At 43.7% G+C, this 19,356-nt stretch overlaps 3 protein-coding genes and 1 long non-coding RNA gene across 4 annotated transcripts in view; 2 read left to right on the forward strand and 2 right to left on the reverse strand.

The window, feature by feature from the left end:
- The window catches only part of LOC306938920, a 366,267-nt gene that overhangs the window by 47,693 nt on the left and 299,218 nt on the right, over positions 1-19,356 (reverse strand). The window lies entirely within an intron of this gene.
- Positions 1,951-8,680, reverse strand: bloc1s4 (biogenesis of lysosomal organelles complex-1, subunit 4, cappuccino). Its single transcript, XM_079522616.1, has 5 exons — positions 8,113-8,680; positions 6,768-6,839; positions 6,115-6,216; positions 5,175-5,309; positions 1,951-4,005 (listed from the first exon to the last, which is right to left on the reverse strand). The coding sequence occupies exons 1-5, from the start codon at positions 8,488-8,490 to the stop codon at positions 3,907-3,909; spliced, it is 786 nt and encodes a 261-aa protein (XP_079378742.1). The 5' UTR covers positions 8,491-8,680; the 3' UTR covers positions 1,951-3,906.
- Positions 9,326-10,216, forward strand: LOC306938658 (heme oxygenase 2-like; the record flags this gene model as incomplete). Its single annotated transcript, XM_079522920.1, has 1 exon — positions 9,326-10,216. The coding sequence occupies one exon, from the start codon at positions 9,326-9,328 to the stop codon at positions 10,214-10,216; it is 891 nt and encodes a 296-aa protein (XP_079379046.1).
- The window catches only part of pard6gb (par-6 family cell polarity regulator gamma b), a 59,308-nt gene continuing 54,727 nt past the window's right edge, over positions 14,776-19,356 (forward strand). Inside the window, exon 1 of the mRNA XM_079523269.1 lies at positions 14,776-15,155. Coding sequence (XP_079379395.1) covers positions 15,084-15,155 — 72 coding nt within the window. The 5' untranslated portion in view covers positions 14,776-15,083. The remainder of the gene's footprint in view (positions 15,156-19,356) is intronic.

The raw sequence follows: 19,356 nt of genomic DNA on the forward strand, positions 1-19,356 counted from the left end.
AACTCGGCTTGGAGATTACCAGCAATATGAAGACACACATGGCATGTGAAAATAAGACTGCTATTAACATTCGTCAAAATGCAGCCTATTCAATTTCCTCTACCAATCATTCTTAATCACTTCAACCCTGGTGTCCTAATTTTGGACGAACATTTTTAAACATTTTTAAATTAAAAAAAAAAATAATAATTAGATCTGTAAGTTCACAACGCCTTGCACCGTGATTTGTGATGTATTGCTGCTATTTTTTTAAATGTATAATGTTTTGGTTAAAGTAAATATTTATTTTTTAATGGGCCCCAGTCTGTCACAGGCCCCAAAGCAACCAAAGCAAGGGAGGGGTGACGATTATATAAACGTTGGTTCGTGGAGTAGAGGTTATTGGAGTCCATTGGAGTCCATCTGTCCAGCTTATTCGGGATGGTAGCTGTTGGGAGTGTAGGTTGGATCCCGTTATTTTTGAGTGGTGCACTCAAAAATACACAGTCAGACACACACAGTACAGTACAGTACAGTACAGTACAGTACAGTACAGTACAGTACCACTCACTTCAGACAGGTGTGATTTTTCTGTTTCGTTTGAATAGCAGAAACAGCAGAAAGCTTTAATTGTGACATGTTATCCAAGATTGTGATGTGCTATCTATCTAGTATCTACAAATTACGTTTTCCCAATTATTATGCCTATGTGAGATTTTTTTTTGTACTGCCATATCGCTACTGAAACCCACAAAGGTTTAGATAATAAAATAATAGATGCCAAAACATTGGGAAAAAATCCAATCCTAATTACATCCTGCCAAACAAACGTACGTGATTACATCAGAAAGCTTTATAACTAATGATGAATCATTTAATTAACCCGTCTGATTCCCATAGCAGCTCATGGCGGAAACACAAGCAGCCTCTGTTTGACAATTTTCACAATAAAGGTGTGCACAAAAATGTTTTAAAAATCAAATGGGGCAGAAAGTTGATACTGTCTTTGAAACTACAAATTATTATAGGAATTATGGAAAACAAGACAATTTCACCCTGGCTCTGTAGCCGATTTGCTCGTCCACATGACGAAATTCTCCATTCATTGTCAATGGGAATTTAATATTTTGTGTAAGACGAAAATCTACACTAATAACAAAAATCACACCTGTGTGAAGTGAGGGGCACTAATATATTAAAGTCTAACTCATGGGTGATTAGGTGATGTAATACAAACGGTGCCAACACAAACATTAAACGCCATTAACAAGAGACAATATGCCGTAACGAGGCACATTACATAAATCTTCCCTTCATTGTCAATGGCGTTTATAAAACAAACATTGAACCTGTGTATAGCTTAAAAACATAATATTTAAATATTTTCAGTAATATGTAACTTGAATAATGTTAATGGCAGTCCCAAATTTAGAGTCATAATTTTCAATGACTCTAGTTCAAGTTTTCAATTTTCAAGTTCCAGACCCACAGGACCACAGCCAGGGTGCCGGCCCGGTTCCGGCGAGCCGCCCCACGTCCGAAACGGTTGAGAAATGAGTTACCCTGTGGGGGTCCCTCTACTGTACCCGCACACCCGAAATCATCATATATACAGTTAATATGTGCGTGTGTGTTTGTGTGTTAGGTTGCGCACAGGTGGTGAAAAACAACCATGCTGTGTCAAAAAGTGTAAAAAAGGATGTTTTTAATGTCTGAACCTGCAGTTCCTCTCATACTAAGCGGGATTACTATTGCAACAACACATCATCAGTAGGGTAAAACTAACCCGTCTCACGGCGGTCTAAACCCAGCTCACGTTCCCTATTAGTGGGTGAACAATCCATCCAACACTTGGTGAATTCTACTTCACGATGATAGGAAGAACCGACATCGAAGGATCAAAAAACGACGTCGCTATGAACGCTTGGCCGCCAAATAAATTCCCTTTATGAACGTCACACCAGTCTGAGTATAAACAACTTTATTGAGGATTTTGGCATGTAAATGATTTGTCATCATTGACTGGTGAGGTTTATAAAGGGTATGCGCATGTATAAAGTGAATGGCAGATTGAGTGGCAAATCGAGTGGCAAAGTTAATTTAACACTGTTTAAAGTCATTTAATGCAATCAAATAGGACTTTTCTGTTCGAATGTATGGGCTGTCAATGCCAGAAAGTAGTTTTTTGCCACTCAATTCAGGTATGATGATGTCACACGCATACCCTCTATTCAGGGAAATCACACACCAAATCACATCTTACAATTACACATTGGTTTTTTTCCCCCCCATGGAACAAGATCCAAGGTTCCATCTTAGCATACTACAGTACGTACTTAACACTTCAATTACATCTTAAGCTCTAGCGCACAATGCGATCGATGCGTTGAGCTTGTATGTGTGCTATTTTTCGATGACGGCATTGTGTTTTGCGATAGCGTTTGGTTCCAGAGTTGTCACATTAGCTTGACCAATCCAGAGCAACAGCACCCCTCGCTCCTCCCATGGGTTCCTATTCCTATAGACCCCAGGGGTTAATTAATACGTCCTCCTTAGCAGGGCCTAAATTAGGTTCCGAGAACCTTATGTGAAACAAATCCAGAACCTGTGAAATACGTGGCACAGCACTGTTGTTGACTTAATTCAAGTTCCTTAGTTGAAAAGAGCCACTTGATCTGACCTTGGATCAAGACCTGGTTAGATAGTCTGGCTTGTGAGGCTATGTTATCATATTCTTCAAGTTCTTATGCTCTAGTCTAGTGTGCTTAGAAAAATGTGCATGTGAAAATGATTGGCCTGCAAAACAGTGAATATGTTATAAAGGCATATTCACACACTGTCCTTAAAAAAAGATGCATTGCCTTTTTACACGAGAAATTACCAAAAGGTGATCAACCGCTTAGCGCAAAAGCCGTGCCATTTTTAAAATGCGCTGGTCAGAGAGCTGAATTTGCCAATTTGGCCACAAAAAGAAAAAAGAATAGTTTTACTATTTTGAGAATGCGCATATTGTTTTAGGGGTATTTGTCCTGTGCATTTAAACCCATCCTAACTATTAGGAGCAGTGGGGGTAGTCATCTTGTTCAGGGACACGTTCATGATGTGGGCTGCTTTTAATCAGCTGACCCCAATAAAATGTGTCTCAAGAGACTGCTGGCTCAATAAAACCCTCTGCAGGTTTTCCGCCCCTTGCTTTAGCCTGAAGTAAGCTTTAAAACAAGCTTCATCCAGTGGGAACTCCTAAGACGAGGTTTTTGATTGTTCCGTACCTCTGTCCAGACTGTGGTTCAGCAGAGAAAAAAGCACTCTGGACAGCGCTTTGCCTTCATAACAAGCGGACAGTGTGAACTGTGAACACACCCCAATGGAAGACATAGTATAAGCGCAGAGCTAGTTGAGAGACCAGTATTTTTGGGGGTGATTCGATGATACAATAAATATAATTAAGTTCGTAACAGTATACAGGTCTATACAAACGTCAGAAGTAGGAATTCATATAAAAACAGCTGGGTTGATTCTCCAGGTAATAATAAGTCCTTAGATTTTCTAACTATGCCATAATTTATAGTCCACTTATCCTATACAGGCAAGAGGGATGGCGTTGTTCTTTTTGACTGACTGTAAATGTACATCATTCTGTGCATTTTTATCTTCACAATTTGTGAAATCAAGAAAAAAAAGACCCTATTAGGCACTTTAAAAAAAAAATGAATCATTTTGCTACAGTTCAGTGAGTGTCATTGCTGCCCCAGTGAGTGACACGGAGAAATCTTGGATTTGTTCAGAAAGGCTCGATATTGCTTTGTCGATCTGTTGCACCGGTATAGATGGACGGCAGTATAAATGTCTCTACAGTTCCAACCAGCAGGCTTTCTGAGGTTTAGAATCCTGTCCTTGTTATTAAGTGTTCTTGTGCGAGGACCGAGGTCACTGTTCCGGATGCGATGCGAAAAAGTCGTCTGTTCGGAACACGGCGGGAATCTCCTGGCGGTGGTGAGGAGTTGGTCTTCTTGGGCTGGCCGGTTTCTGTGATTGGACAGGTACAATGTATTAGTTTAATGGTTTAATAACAAGGCTTGAAAAGAAATAAAATAATTCCCATTTGAATAATAATTCTGCTCTTTGCTGGGTTTTGTTTTCTATATACTTCATTGTACAGCACTTCAAACAGCAAAAGTAGCCATAGTGCAGACCTAGGGATGCTAGGTCTGAGGAGTTTATTTGTGTTTTCATTACATGACGAATTCTATGATTTGGTTCTAAACAGTGGTGGCTGAATTGAGGAGTTAAGACATAGGGCTCCATTTTCATCACCGCTAAACCCCTTATCCCTAAACTTCTTTGCATTTTTTTTACTATTTTGATTATTATTATTTTTTATTTCAATGAATTTGAGTTCAACTAGCCAATCTACATTGACACGTTGTGAGCTTGTAGACTGGCCATTTTAACTATTCAAAAATGTTTTGCAAAATAGTAAAAAAAAAAAAAGGCAAAGAAGTTTAAGGATAAGGGGTTTAGCGTTGACGAAAATGGAGCCCTTAGAGGCTTAGACCATTGTTTCTTCACCATATCAGAGTTGTGACTTTTTGGGGGCGGGGCTGAAATTAGACTTCACCAAACTGCAGTGCCGTCAACAAATAATGATTTCAGCTCCACTCCTAAATAATACCTCTGTATTACAGGGCCATCACACAGGGCATGCGGGTAGCAACTTGCATATTGGCAGCTAGCCATCTTTGTTTATAGTATTGCAATGACCGTCACTCAGGCTTCGTCTTAGCCCAACGTTATACTTTGTCATAACAGTGTCGCATGGCAAAAACACAAGATCTATAGGCTCACTAGGGGCGCGTTTGGAAATACTGCACCAGAGCTCACTCGCCTATTAGTTTGCATTGCACAGTGCGCTCAGTGTGCCATTTCCGTCACAAAATAAACGCATTGTGAGCAATTTTCCCCTCAAGACAATCAAACCATTAAGGTCCCCACACACCGAGCACGTTTTTCGGATTTCTAGCGGCATCGGTTTTCCGAAAAACGCAGCCGATGTGCAACCACCTTTAGAGTCCCAATTTGACTGTGTAATAATACCGTTAATACAACACAGTCAAAACTATTGAGGCAACAAACTCACTGAAAAACTAAAAGCTATGCCTATGTATCTATCTATAGGCATTTAACAGAGCCCTCACATTTAAGAAACTTGGCACCGTCATTGTGCGCAGGATCTTCTTGAAAGCACCTGGCAGCGTTCCTAGCTCGCTCTCCCCCTGTGTGACCTGCTCCTCCATGGCACACACGTTGGCACCAACTATCTTCACCAATGCCTAGAGGACAACAAACAAAGACACCTTGTCAGTGGAAATGTGCTGCTAGGGAACAAACACTGCAAAGGAACTACACCCCCATAATATAGATGCTGGGGTTCAAGTGGTTAGTAAAAACAAAAGAAATCTCACATAGATTTGACCCCCACAATCCCTGCTTTAGACAAGTAAACTATGCATCATGACATAAAAGAAAGGGAAAAAAACAACTACAAGATAAGCAAACATGTATACATTATTACGAATAATGCATAGATTTCATCATTCCTAATAGAGCGTCGCAGTCCCGCCCCCTACCATGGCCCAGGAAATGAATCCCAATGCATTTTTCCCATAGACATTTAAAACAATATTTATTTAAAGACGGTTACGCCGCGGACAAAGCCAACTCGAGTCGTGACAACTCATGCCAACACAAACAATATTTTGGACCAAACAAATAATTACAAAGAAGAAAAACAACAAAAAAAGTGTTGTAACCTGCCGTTTTTTTCTTTTTTCTAATTATTTGTTCGGCCCAAAAAATTGTGTTTGTTGTCATGATTTGTCACGACTCAAGTTGGCTTTGTCCGCGGCGTAAACGTCTTTAAATAAATACTTTCTGAAATGTCTGAGGAAAATGAACGGAGAATCATTTCCTGGGCCATGGTAGGGGGCGGGACTGCGACGCTCTATAACAAATAGTATTTGGTGTTTTAATTTAATAAAACTTTAATCCGACCGGGTTAATGGCTCTCTTCTGCTCCGTAGAGCACAGCCTATGGTAACGGGCGAGAATGTGTAAGACAACAAACTTGGTACTTACTTCTAACTTGTCAATTCTTCTGTATATTTGTCTCATTTCATCAGATTTCCGCTGGATTTGAGGTAGGCTCTCGTTCACTATCTGGGAGGTGTCATTGCGGATCTGACAAGAGAGTGTAAAGAACTGAGTTATACTTCGTCATATGACAGTCATGCGCGTGGCCACAGCTATTATCAGTGCACGACTCTCCTGACAGTTTTCTTAAAAACCCATGTTTCTATGTCAGTCGTTCTCAAACATTTTCATGTCAAGGACCCCCAAAAATATATGTAATTGGCCGCCGACCCCCATCTGAAAATATGTTCTTCCAGGCAGGAACGGAACCCCCCAGAAGCAAATATTTGAGTTAAAAACGTTCGCTCTGAAAGAATATAATTCAAAGATTTGCACCACATTTTCACGATTTTTCAAAAAATTGCAGATCTACGAGCTTGTAGATCTGCTATTTTTTCAATAGCTAAAGTATAACATAATGCTTGAAACACCAAAAGGTGTTCCCGCCCAGAATGGGTTAAGTAAGCCAAGCATAAGACAAAAGTTACATATTCATAATAATACGGTCAAATCTCTGCTGCACATCATTTGGCATGGTAAGCTTCCAAAAAGTATAATATGTGAAAGTATATAACATTCTGGACCAATTTCAAACCTACCATGTCAAGCATGCCGACAAACTCGTCCACTCTCGTCAGCATTTCTTCCAAGCTCTTCTCCATGCAAAGGATCTGGAGAAGAAATAGTTGAGAGAATGTGATGATGAAACACGTGATGATAACTACGGTAAATGTACTGGCTGCGGTTTAAATAGGATGTGTTGAAAGGTCACACACACACACACACACACACACGCACACGCACACGCACTGCCGGAGTGCATTTGGGATGCCATTCAAGTGTTTCAATAAGGGATACAGAACCAAAACACAAGGAGCCTTTTGTATTCTGGCCAGCTAGCCCAGACAGTCCCTTATAATTGGCTACCACACATATCCAGTTAACAAGAAGCAGCAAGCTGCTTGGAGAGCTGGTTTTAACAGCAGCAGTAATGTCGAAACAAAGTATAATTTTAAAGCTGCAACCCAGAACATTTTTAGTGAATAAAACATTTTTAACCAATCTGTATGCTACTTAATACAATATAACTAGTAGTGCATCTGCAGTGGTTGGGGACGGGGTGGTCTCTTTCTCTGCCTCTTCTACTGAGAAGATTAGATCTGTGTTCAAGGCAAGCAGTATCAGTGGTTGACAACGACAAGTATTGCCTGACGCTCGAAGTGCAATATCTACCTTCCCATAAAGCAGGCAGCTCACTTTGACATTTGTCTCAACATGTTGTCTACTGCTTGCTTGGGAGTCCTGGGTTTGTCTCCTCCACCTAACCTTTGGTTGCTCTCTTGAAAATATGAGAGAGAAATACTCCACAAATGAATTGCTTTTAAATTTAAACAAGCACACTTGTTGTAACAACAAGCACAAGAAAATAAAAGCTGCAATCTGGAACTTGTGATCATGAATAAAATGCTATTTTGACCAATCTGTATGGTAGATTATATATAGCACTGTAGCACATCTGCATTGGTTGGAGCTTAGCCTAAGATTTAGACTCTCGTAGACGTATTTATCGATTCTTTATCAGAATCGATAAATACGTCTACGAGAGTCTAAATCTTAGGCTAGTTGGAGCTGGTCTCCATATTCTTCCATTGAGACATTTAAACCCTGGGGGGTCGTTTGGTCATCTCGTTGCTAAGTAGCCCTGTCTGACGCCGCCACCACCACCCTTTTTGCCCTTTACACGCTTATATTATTATATCCGCTAATATGTAGATCAGTAGATGTAACTACCTTATGATGAATTGAACAAGGTGGGCCCTCTTGTAAACAAGTGTAGTGCTTTATTGGTCGTCCCCTCTCACAGTTTTTTTTTTATTGAGTTGTGCTTGAAATGTACTGTAATTCTGCAAATTCTTAATAAAATACTTCAATCAATCAGACTACCTCTTCTCCAGCAGTCGCTCTTATGTAAGAGGAATATCCCAGGGCGGTGTGTCTCAGGACCTCGTCTTCGTCGTCGTATGATCCATCGGCCGGGTGGTCCTGGTGGTGGTCGCTCCCCGGCACCGCCTCACTGAAGCTCGGGCTCTGGGAGACCGATGATGATGCCCCCCCGGCCCCGGCCGCCGCCGCTGCGCCTGCAGCGAAGCTGGGGCTCTGCGACACGGCGCCGCTGCTGAGGATGTCGCTCAGCATGGACAGACTGCTGGCGCTGTGCGACACCTCGATGCCGCTGTCTCTGCTGATCTCCGCGCTGGACTCCTCCAGGGGAGACAGAAAACCCACCCTGTCCATCCGTACAGGATGCTGCTGCTGGTCCATTTTTCTTTCAGTTCGGTCTGATCCGTATGTCTGGGGTCTTTTCTTTTTAGCTCCGCTTCACGCACTAAGACACTGCCGTGTTGTTGTACTGGCTTGTCAACTGACTGGTAATCACGTGGGTCGTGGCCGCGGGTGGTGTGGTGCGAGGGTCAAACAGAACGTTCCGCACAATCCGCAGTAAGCTTTGTGACGCGAAGAAGACTACGGCTCATTCCGCTGGTTGTGTGCAAAATACAGGTGGGTCTACAAAATACGGTAAATAGTACCCGCTTAGGCCGGATCAGAACAGAACACTGTACTAGTGGTACAATTAGGGGTATTTTGGTTTAATTTTGGGGTACCCAGTCAGACAGAGACTAGTCGCAGTGCATGGAAGGCTTTAGACTGGATCTGGCTTTCCACAGCTACCCCACAACACAGCAGGCAGTGCCAGGCACTGTCTGCAGTGCAGCAGAGCAGAAGCTCTCAATGTTTTAACCATAATACAACTAAATATACAGTCAATAACTAAACACAAATCACTTGAATCGGATTGCAATACTCAATTTCATCATAAAAAAATACATTATTATTATTTATTTTTTGAGCAGTCAGGGGCAGTCAGAGGCCCCCGGGCTGCAGCCCACCCTATAGCCCAACGCAATCCGGGCCTGATGTGATGTCATATCACACACACACACACACACACACACACACACACACACACACACACACACACACATCTGACGTCATATCTATGACTGGGTCATCATATCAATGATGTCAGAAAGCCAGTATAAAATTCAATCGGTGAATCTGCTGATGACCGTGGCTGCGTGGCAGTCTCCAAAGGACCATGGCCGGCCGTATGAAGGAAAGGGTGACACCCAGTGGTCCCGGTGATAATGACCTGTCTGACCTGCTGGCGGCAGGAACCAGAGAGGTTCACAAGGAGTCGGAGAACACCTGGTTTGTCAAAGACTTCCTCAAGGGACGAATCCACACAGAGCTGTTCAAGCTCGGCACCGTGGCGCTTTATTACATTTACACTGCCATGGAAGAGGAGATTGAAAAGAACAAACGCCACCCCCAGTTTGCCCCTCTCTATTTCCCCACAGAGCTGCATCGTCACGAGTCCCTGACCCGTGACCTTGAGTTCTTCTATGGCCCGGATTGGCGGAGCCAGGTGGGTTGCTCCCCCGCCACCCGGCGGTACGTGGAGCACATCCGCCGGGCGGGCCGGGAGGACCCGGTGCTGCTGGTGGCCCACGCGTACACACGCCAAATGGGCGACCTGTCCGGGGGCCAGATGCTGAAGAAGGTGGCCCAGCGGGCCTTGAAGCTGCCTCCCACCGGAGAAGGCTTGGCGTTCTATCACTTTGATCGCATCCACAGCATCAAGGCTTTCAAGCAGCTGTACCGCAGCCGCATCAACGAGCTGGCCTTGGACTCGGAGACCAAGCGGAGGGTCGTGGCGGAGGCCGTGAGAGTCTTTAGGTTCAACATAGAGGTGTTTGAGGAGTTGGAAGAGATTGGAAAGACCATCCAGGAGGACGTCTTTGAAAACACTGGCATGCACGACGTCCATGGAGCGGTCAGCGAATGCCCCTACTACAGGGCTAGTGGTGGAGGAACAGCCCATGCCTGTCAGCTAGGCATGGCCTCACTCGGACATCCCGTGGGACAGGTCCTGTTTGCTGCTTGGCTCGCTGCTCTGGCTGGATTGGCTGCCTGGTACCTCATGTGATCCAGTCCTAAGTTGGTGTGCTGGCTGGAGGGAGGGGAGGGAAGGGGAGGGGAGGAACACAAAGAGGAAAGTGGGGTGTGTAGGGGGGTGGGGGAGTGTAGAGCAAAGTGCTCTTGGACCAATTTGATGTGATCATGTGAACCAGGAACGTGCAGAGAGTGTTAGAGGGGCAGGGGCTGAAATCCTGTAAGAGCACTTTTGGACAAAAATAGCAGATCTACAAGGTCACAATGCTTCACGCTGCAACAAGTTGAGAGCTTGTAGATCAGCTATTTTCAGGGCGCAACCCGGCACTCTTTAGCATGGATTTCTAACCAAATTTGTTCAACGCAAAATGCTGTGTTCAAGTTCAGGAGACTTTGGAAATAAACGCAATGCTCCTTTGTCCTGAATGCTGCCCATTCCAGCATGGCATGGAAAAGGAGTGGCATTTGCATTTCCTTTACCACAGTAAATGCTGCATTCATGGTCTGGAGTTGTTTTACAGTCGGGTAAAAGGGCAGGGGCTGAAGCCCCCTTTGATGTCTATGTGTGCACGTCCTGCAACCATCCATCCGCCTTAGCGTTGGTTTTCTGGCATGATGATTAGTCATCTCTCAAGTCATTTTTTTTGCATCTGCTTGTCCCTATGTTGTATACTTTGTTTTGGGGGCAGGGGAATTGTTCTCTATTTACTTAGTAGTATCCTATGTAGACTAGAGAGACAGAGAATTGAGGGGAGAGAGGCACCACCAAATGGGACTCGGGAGCACAGGTAATGTATAGTGGCTGGTCTAATTACTGCTGCAAACAAAGCACAAGCTGTGAAAAGAAGAAACAGTATTCCCTCTATTAGCATAAACTGTGCATGGGCATAAAACCATGTATGTTGTAATATTTGCTGCCATCTGCTGTCTTTGACACGCATGCGCACACACACACACACACACACACACACACACACACACACACACACACACACACACACACACACCGAATCCAGCAGATGGCAGCAAATATTACAATATAAATGGTTTATGCCCACGGTTTGTCCAGTTTTCTACCCATTATATCTCCACCACCAATAGGCGGGTTGGCAGAGAGTATGTTTCCACCCCCGTGTGTGTGTTCCTGTGTCCGTCTGTCTGTGTGCAGCCAATCTCAACTGTCATAAACCGCTGGACAGATCAACACCAAACTTTGCACACTCCTAGTAGGCCAAGGAAGACGTTCCACCTGTCCACCCCAAAGACTTCAAATCAGCCTCATTGCGGTGCTAGAACGTTAGGCAAGGCCACTTTATGTTTTGGACTAACTCGATAATACAATCAATATTTTTTTCTCCCCTGGATTCCTTGGATAAGGATAAGGACACAACTCCCTAGCCTGGTAAACCGTGACTCCCCCTTGAAAACAAACTAAGTGAAATGTTTTCCAGGCCAACAACTCCCCCGTACACCAATTTTCATTGATTTGTACACCTAGGCAGACTGGCAGGTCATGGTGACAATGATCCATTAGCTGTTAAACCAATGTGTCACCCCAAGAAAACATGGCAGATAAGACTTCATTAGCAGATAGGTGAAAGCGTTTATAGAGGCCCTTCGACCAGAAACAGAACAGCATTCCTGGGTTTCCTGCAGTCCAGTGGGGATAGCGAACAGTTTGAAATGAACTCTACCTAGATGCTAGCTATAGCCTATATGCATCCCTACTTTTGGAATGTCATTATAGGCAGAAAAATAAATAAATGGGGGGTAATAAATAATACAAATTTAAATAGCCAATCTACAACTCACCAGCCTTGTGGTCAGAGTGTCCACCCTGAAATTGGGAGGTCGAGCTTCAGTCCCTGGCAGGGTCATACCAAAGACTGTAAAAATGGGACCCAATGCCTCCCTGCTTGGCACTCGGCTGCGACATACTAGCATCACGTCTAGGGGGTTAACTTGTACATCACGTCTAGGGGGTTAACTTGTACATCATGTCTGGGGGATGTACTTGTACATCAAGCCGCCTCAAGATACAGAAACAGGAGATGGGCTCTTGCCAGCCCTATAGTCACATGGCTCTGCAAGGCTTACTTAAAATACTATCGAGCATTGCTTTTTACAAAGTATAATTACAGGAGGCAGGGTTTGCGAAAAGGCCTTTCTGTGTGGAGTTTGCATGTTCTCCCCGTGTCCCCCTAGGTACCCTCACAAAAAACATGCAGTAATCCTGGTCTCTAAACTGCCTCCCCCTGACCAGCCGGGGCTGGCCTGATGGAGGGGAAAGGAACTGGTTGGAATAACGTGTTCCTTCCACGCGCTACGTCCAACCAGGGAAACTCCCCCCGGTCAGGTGTAAAGGAGCGACTTGGACACTCATGCATGAAGGAAGCATGAGTTCAAGTCCGTTGCTCTCCCCAGGTTGGCGGAGGGTGTGTAGAGCCCAGGATCACATTAGATAATTGACACAGGGGTGAAAAATGGGTTACAAAATTGTGGGATAAAAAATATTTTAAAAAGAAATTACAGGAGCAATGCTGGTGGTATACTACAGGGGTTCTCAACGTTTTTGGCCGGGGACCCCCGAAAAGGCTTTGGCAACGTCTCGGGACCCCCGCCAGTCCATCTGCAGCTGTCGTTGCAGACTGGCGTAGTGGCGTCTCTAAAAAGGCCAAGGAATGTTGTAAACAGGGATACATGCAAGCCATATTCTAGAACAGTGGACCCCTAAGTTGACACCAATTAGCCTGCAGACCCCTATTTGAAAGGATATGCCAGGGACCCCCATAAGAGAAGGTTTTTACGGCACTAGCAGAGATTGACATGCATTAATCTATGGACCCCCATTTAATTAATGGCATTTCTATCTCTGGGACCCCCAATTTATATTGTAAAATCAATGTTAATTTAACTCTGAGAGTGTACAAATGGAACCAAATGGACCTGTTATTTGTACACTCTCAGAGTTACAGACCCATAGACACATTGTTCCTAACTATCATTTAGCTGGGGGACCCCCTGGAACTCCCTCAAGGACCCCTGAGGGGTCCCCGGACCCCACTTTGGGAACCACTGTGCTAGGGGGTGGGATGGCTCAAGTAGGACAGAGTACAGCAACTTCCTGTGCCCTTTCCCCGTCAAACCACACACACACACACACGCGCACACACACTCTAGCCGCTGCCACACCATCAAAAGAGCTGCGCACGTTCTCGGCTGCGCGTAGCTTAAAGCTTGAGTTTTTAGACAGCTGGTGGATGGAAATTAAGCTCCACCTCCGCCGAATTCTTGCGCGACGGCCAGATTCCCGGAAACGCTCTCCTCCGCTCAAGTCTTCAGCGGAGGTGGAGCTTCTTTTCCATCCACCAGCTGTCTAAAAACTCAAGCTTTAAGCTGCGCGCAGCTTAAGAAGTGCGCAGCTTAAGAAAGTTTTGCGCTATGGTGTGGAGACGGTGACACACAGGCACAGCACCAGAGCTATAGAGCTCCACTGATCTCGTTCAACCCAATATCGATAAGATGTATTGTATGTTTATCACATTACCGGTATATGTTTATTATCTGAAGTGGTTCTCAAACTGTTTCATGTCGGACCCTGAAATTGATACATAATAGGACAGGAGTCCATTTGGACATAGTTCATTTGGAAAGATTTTGTGCCACATAAAAAAAGCTGTTGTTAGATTATAGACTTATACAGAATTGTTCAGGTGGGGAGATAACTGGCATGGAGAGAGTGGTGGAGAGAGATGATGTTTGTTTGTTTGATTGAAGTATTTATTAACATTTTGCAGAATTACAGTACATTTCAAGCACAACTCAATACAAAGACTGTTAACTGTGAGTGGACAACACCATACAAGTATTACACTTGTTTACAAGAGGGTCCACCATTTTCAATTCATCATAACATTTAGAAACGTACAAATATACACTTCTATATAGCCAAAAAACAGGAAATCATTATAGAGGAGGTAAAAATGGAACAAAAAAAATACAGTAAGGGGAAAAAGGGGTGGGTGGGGGATTCAGATTTTACGGGGGCCAGTTTCGAATTGCAGCCGTCTGTAGATGCCCTTTGAGAGCCGTTTTGAAGGAGTCAAGGGATTCACATGTCTTAATGACTGTTGGTAGGGCGTTCCACATTTTGGTGGCATAGGAGCGAAATTAATTCAGTGATTGATTAGTTATTGTTATTGTTATACATTCTCTCATTGGGCTAACTTCTACCAGGTGAATAACAGTGAAATTATTAAATTAAACTGTTCCTTACTTTGCTGGGGAACCCTGCAAGGACCCCTGGGGTTCCTGGTAATCCTGGTCATCATTCTATATGTTGTCAGGTGTGGACTCTGAAAAAGACTAGTTGACTATCAAAGGGATTCTTTAGTTTAAAGTTAAACAAACAAACACAGAAGCATATTCCTTAAAAGTCATGCATGCCACTCATAGACTGTAAATAGATGCTACTTTATACAGTAAAATGACACGGACAGACAGACAGACAGCGCCCTCTGGCGCATGGGAAGACTAATATACGTAATAAGGGCTGTAAACCATTGGGCTGATGATGTCATTTCAAAACTTAACTCACTCCCCCAAGTCAGTCAGAGGCGGCGATTTGTTCGCCTCTTATTTTCCCGTCAACTTTTTTCCCAAAAACGTTGTATGCAGAGAAGAGAAGAGAAGAGAAGAGCACAAGGAAAGGAATCCGAGGGCGTAAAAAAAAGATTGTCGCTGAGCTAAAAGACAGACATACTGCTGCCTCCCTGCCAGCATTGAGCGGGACAGACAGAGGGATTTCTGTTTTTATTCCAGACGTGTGGATTTTAAGCCCCTTTTCGGTGGGCATATCGCAGAACTTTTTTTTCCTATTTTTTTATTTATTTACCACCACAATGAATCGAAGTTTTAACAGATCGCAACCTTTGCGACAGGCGGAATGCAACGCCGTGGAGGTGAAAAGCAAGGTGAGAATTTGGGGTCTTTTTTATAATATAATGTGTGTATTTGATGAGGGGAAAAAACCCCTGTTCACATGGCGGTCCCGTCCCGTAACGGAACGGTAGCCTGATGGGCTTGTTTGGAGACTCGTGTGGTGCAAAAATACAAACATTCTTTTGCCGAGAGGGTTTTTCATCATGCCTTCTGAAACTAAAAGAGCGACCCTCGCGTTCAAGAAACAACACGTTGCAGTCGTGCGTTTGTTTTGTAATTTATTTTTCACTCTTTGACGTTGAAATCTTCTTTAGAGTTGGAACTTGAGTTGGAAGGAGATGACTTCTCCCCGACCCGACTCGACTCGCCACGAAGCTCTTGGGATGATGATGTAGTGAAATAGCCTCTCTTTGATTTAGCCTACTCTCCCCATCCTCCTCCAATAATAACGCGATATTCGTGAATTCGTCCAATATAATCGTCCAATGACATATGATATGTATGTCATTACTAGGCATTAGGATGTATGTATGTATGTATGTGTATGTATGCCTGCCCCTTTGACGTTTTGCTACATTGTTTCAGCGTCAACGCGTGTATGTTTGGCAACATTGATGCAATTTAACTCAGTTGTTTTGCCACTGCTCGCTATAATACACTGAAGAACGCAGCCCCACTAGTTGGCTTATTCTGTTGTATCAGAGCATCTCTCCTCCACATTGAAGGCTGAGTACTCTAATACAGTGGTTCCCCAACATTTTCATGTCAAGGACCCCCAAATTGACACTAATTAGCCCCGCGGACCCCCATTTGAAAAGATAATGCCAGGGACCCCCATAAGAGAAGATGTTTATGGCTATAGCAGTGATTCTCAACCCGTTTAATGTCAAGGACCCCCAGTTTGACATCCATTAGTCTACAGACCCCCATTTAATGACATTTCCATCTCTGAGACCCCCAATTTATATTGTAAAATCAATGTTAATTTAACTCTGAGAGTGTACAGATGGAACGGGTCCATTTGGTTCCATTTGCACACTCAGATTACAGACCCATAAGGGTCCATTTGGTTCCAAGCTTTTAGCTGGGGACCCCCTGAAACTCCCCCAAGGACCCCTGGGGGTCCCCGGACCCCACTTTGGGAACCACTGTTCTAATAGACTAATTAATCAGTTAGTTTTGTCAAGAATGTTTTGACTGTTTTAACACCTGTTCAGTGTTCACATAGTTCACAAAATTAAGTAAACATAGTTCACGAAAATATAGACAGACAGATAGATGGAGAGGATATTGATTCAGAGGGAAATTCAGGTCCCATAAATAACAGCACAGTAGGCATGAAAGGTATAAGAGATGCAGAAACAGAAATAAGTCAATACTAAAAAAATATAACTGACAACAATATTAAATCGAAGACTGGTCATGTCTGTGCACTTGCATTGACTGGGTTAGCATAAAGCATGAACTCAGAACTACTGTAGATTGTAGTAAATACGTGTGGCTGTCATTCATGTGTGTTAGATCACAAATAAACATATATGGGCATAAATGGAAGGCTTCAAATCTAACCTGTCCATCTGCACTCAGACTGATTGTGTGAAAGGGTTAGCAAAGTAGCATAGTTATGAACCAGGATATAAATACAAGATATTTCCCAGTGAAAGGGGTGAGGTGGCAACGGTAACTTAGGTGTTTATGATATGGCTTTTTGGAGGGTGGAGATTTAGCAAGCATTATTAATACATGAATGCAGAAGGGTATGCTGCTAATGCTAAAGATGGCCTTGTGTCAGTGTAAAAGTGTCTATGGCAGAGTGAGAGGTCCTGACATGCATATGCACGCACATTGCATAATATGCAATCACATGCTCTATCTCTCAAACACACTATCTATCCCACAACATCTATAAATCCAATCTCAGTTTTTTATTGCCCTAGATGTCTCTATACGTCTCTTTTACATACCGTCATCTGATTCTAAATAACACCGTCCTTGTTGTTGTGAAGTGAAAAGACTAGTTGGGCATAAGATCATAAAAACCACCCTCCTCCTACACACCTAGCCCTGTGTGCCTCATCCATCATTTTTGTGGGTATCCTCCAAACCACAGGATGAGTTGGGGTTAAAAAAAAAAGAAGCTGAGTGGGTGTTTGTTGGCTAGGCCGGACAGGTCCCCTGGTTAAAGTTTGTTCCATGTAAATGGAGCTGTAGGTGGTTTGTTTGTTTGTAAGCCTGCCAGCCCGGGCCTTGTTTGTGGGTATAGGTGGGAGGGAGGGACTCGCAAGTTTGGTATTGTGTGGGTGGGATTGTCAACGTTGAGCGTGTCGTCACATTGAAAGTTATTGTCCGTGCTAGCTGCTGAGTCATTGTCATTCACCGTCATGTTTTAGACAGAAAAGATGACTCGTCATCGAACCATTCAGCATCCATTTAGCCCATTGTCATTCAGTACTGTTGGCTTGTCCTGCAGATAAGCAGTTTCAGTATCGTGTGTGTGTCATAGTGTCATGATATATGTGCAGTGCATCATGCCCACTATTCCCATGACCAGAGGACTTTGTGATGCCTTATGGAGAAAACAAACAAATTATAAATCGGAGTTGTTGAGTAAGCTTACTGGTTACATGAGACTGATGCTCGATTCTCTGATATTGGCCGATATTTAAACTTTTCTCAGTCAGTTGTTTGCTGCAGGTCGTGCTGGGCAAGACCTACGCCGTAGAGTGCATTATCGGAAGTAGCGCTCGAGGAAATGACGTTGACTCTTCACAAATCTGTTTACATTCTCCTGAATGAAACAAGTGTTGTGATAAAATATCTTATCCGAGGGCAGATATTTATATTTTTGAGTGGTGCAACCACTCCAAACAGCAATGTCCGTGTTGATTATGTGACTATGTGTGTGTGACTATGAGTACCAGTAGGGGCAAAAGTGGTGCTGTTGTGCCAGAAACAGAGAGAGAGAGATAGTGCTGCACTGTTGCCTGCTAATGAGAGAGAGAGGGGAGAGGGGAGTTGCACCACTCGGTTCACACGGGTGTGATTTTTATGTCTAAAGAGTTTAATACATGATTCTTGTAATGTTCCAATGGCATAAGATCGAAATAAACCATCCATCTGTCTGGATGTTCCCGATGTTCCTACCTCAGTCAGCTTGTTTTTTCTCTGGAGGGAAGGTTCTCTAGTGATAAGCCTATCTGGAGGCGACACCAGAGGTGTCCATCTGGGCTGTTATGGAGCCGTGGTCCGGAGCTGGTTTCCCTCACTGGCGGCAGTTATCAGTGAAAGACCGGATCAGAGGGATGGGGAGAGAGGGGGTGATTGTCAAGCGCAAGAATTTCAGGTTCCTTCTTGACCTTCCAGACTTCCACTCTCATTAGCATGCCTGATCTTCGAGTCTTCAGGCCAGTTTAGACCTGCTGCACTTGAAATATAGTATTTGTGTAAAATGTATTAAATGTCCTAGGAAGTTGTTAGTGGGACAACAACAACAGCAGCCCTGGGCGAACATTCTACAGGCAAACAGTATTCATACAAAACAGTATTCACGTAAAAAAAACAGAAGTAAAAGCAGTAAGCTTTTATCTTCCACAGAATCCACACTGTGTCAGAGGTGAGATGATCCAGTGTTGTCTCCCGACTTGTCTGAGCCTGTTAATGTTTCTCCCCTCTGATAGGACGGGAGTAGTGATGTCACCGTTCATGTGATGTACTCTCAGGTTTGGATTTCAAATTTAGGCCAGTGATTAATCAACCATGTTCAGACTTGCTCAAAGCTTAATATACACTTGTTGAGCGACTGCGTGAAGTGCCGTGCAATTCCGTGGTTCTAAGGTTGACATGAATTATCAAACTTGACTGAAATTGTATGCGCCAGTGGCTAAGACAGTGAACTGGCTGAACTCCCACTTGTATATATTATCGAGTATGATGATATACTATAACTATACTGTATGTTAATTGTTAACTATCCAGTTCAATTCAGTTTTTTCACTTACCTAAAACATTCCCCTTGCCTTCTGAGGAACATGTTTGTCAACTTTTTATAAATACCCCGATGGAGGCTTCACCGCTGCCAAAATGTGTCATGTGACTCATTGTGCATTAGTGTACGTGTGAGCCTGTGTATAAGTTAACTGTATATGAGAGTCTGGCAAACTCCAATACCTGCCGTCCCACGACCCCCCCCCCCCCCCCCCCCCCCCCAGTGTGCATCTCTTCTCTTTTGATCAT

This window comes from Electrona antarctica (assembly GCF_951216825.1).
Source record: "Electrona antarctica genome assembly, chromosome: 15".
Lineage (NCBI taxonomy): Eukaryota > Metazoa > Chordata > Actinopteri > Myctophiformes > Myctophidae > Electrona > Electrona antarctica.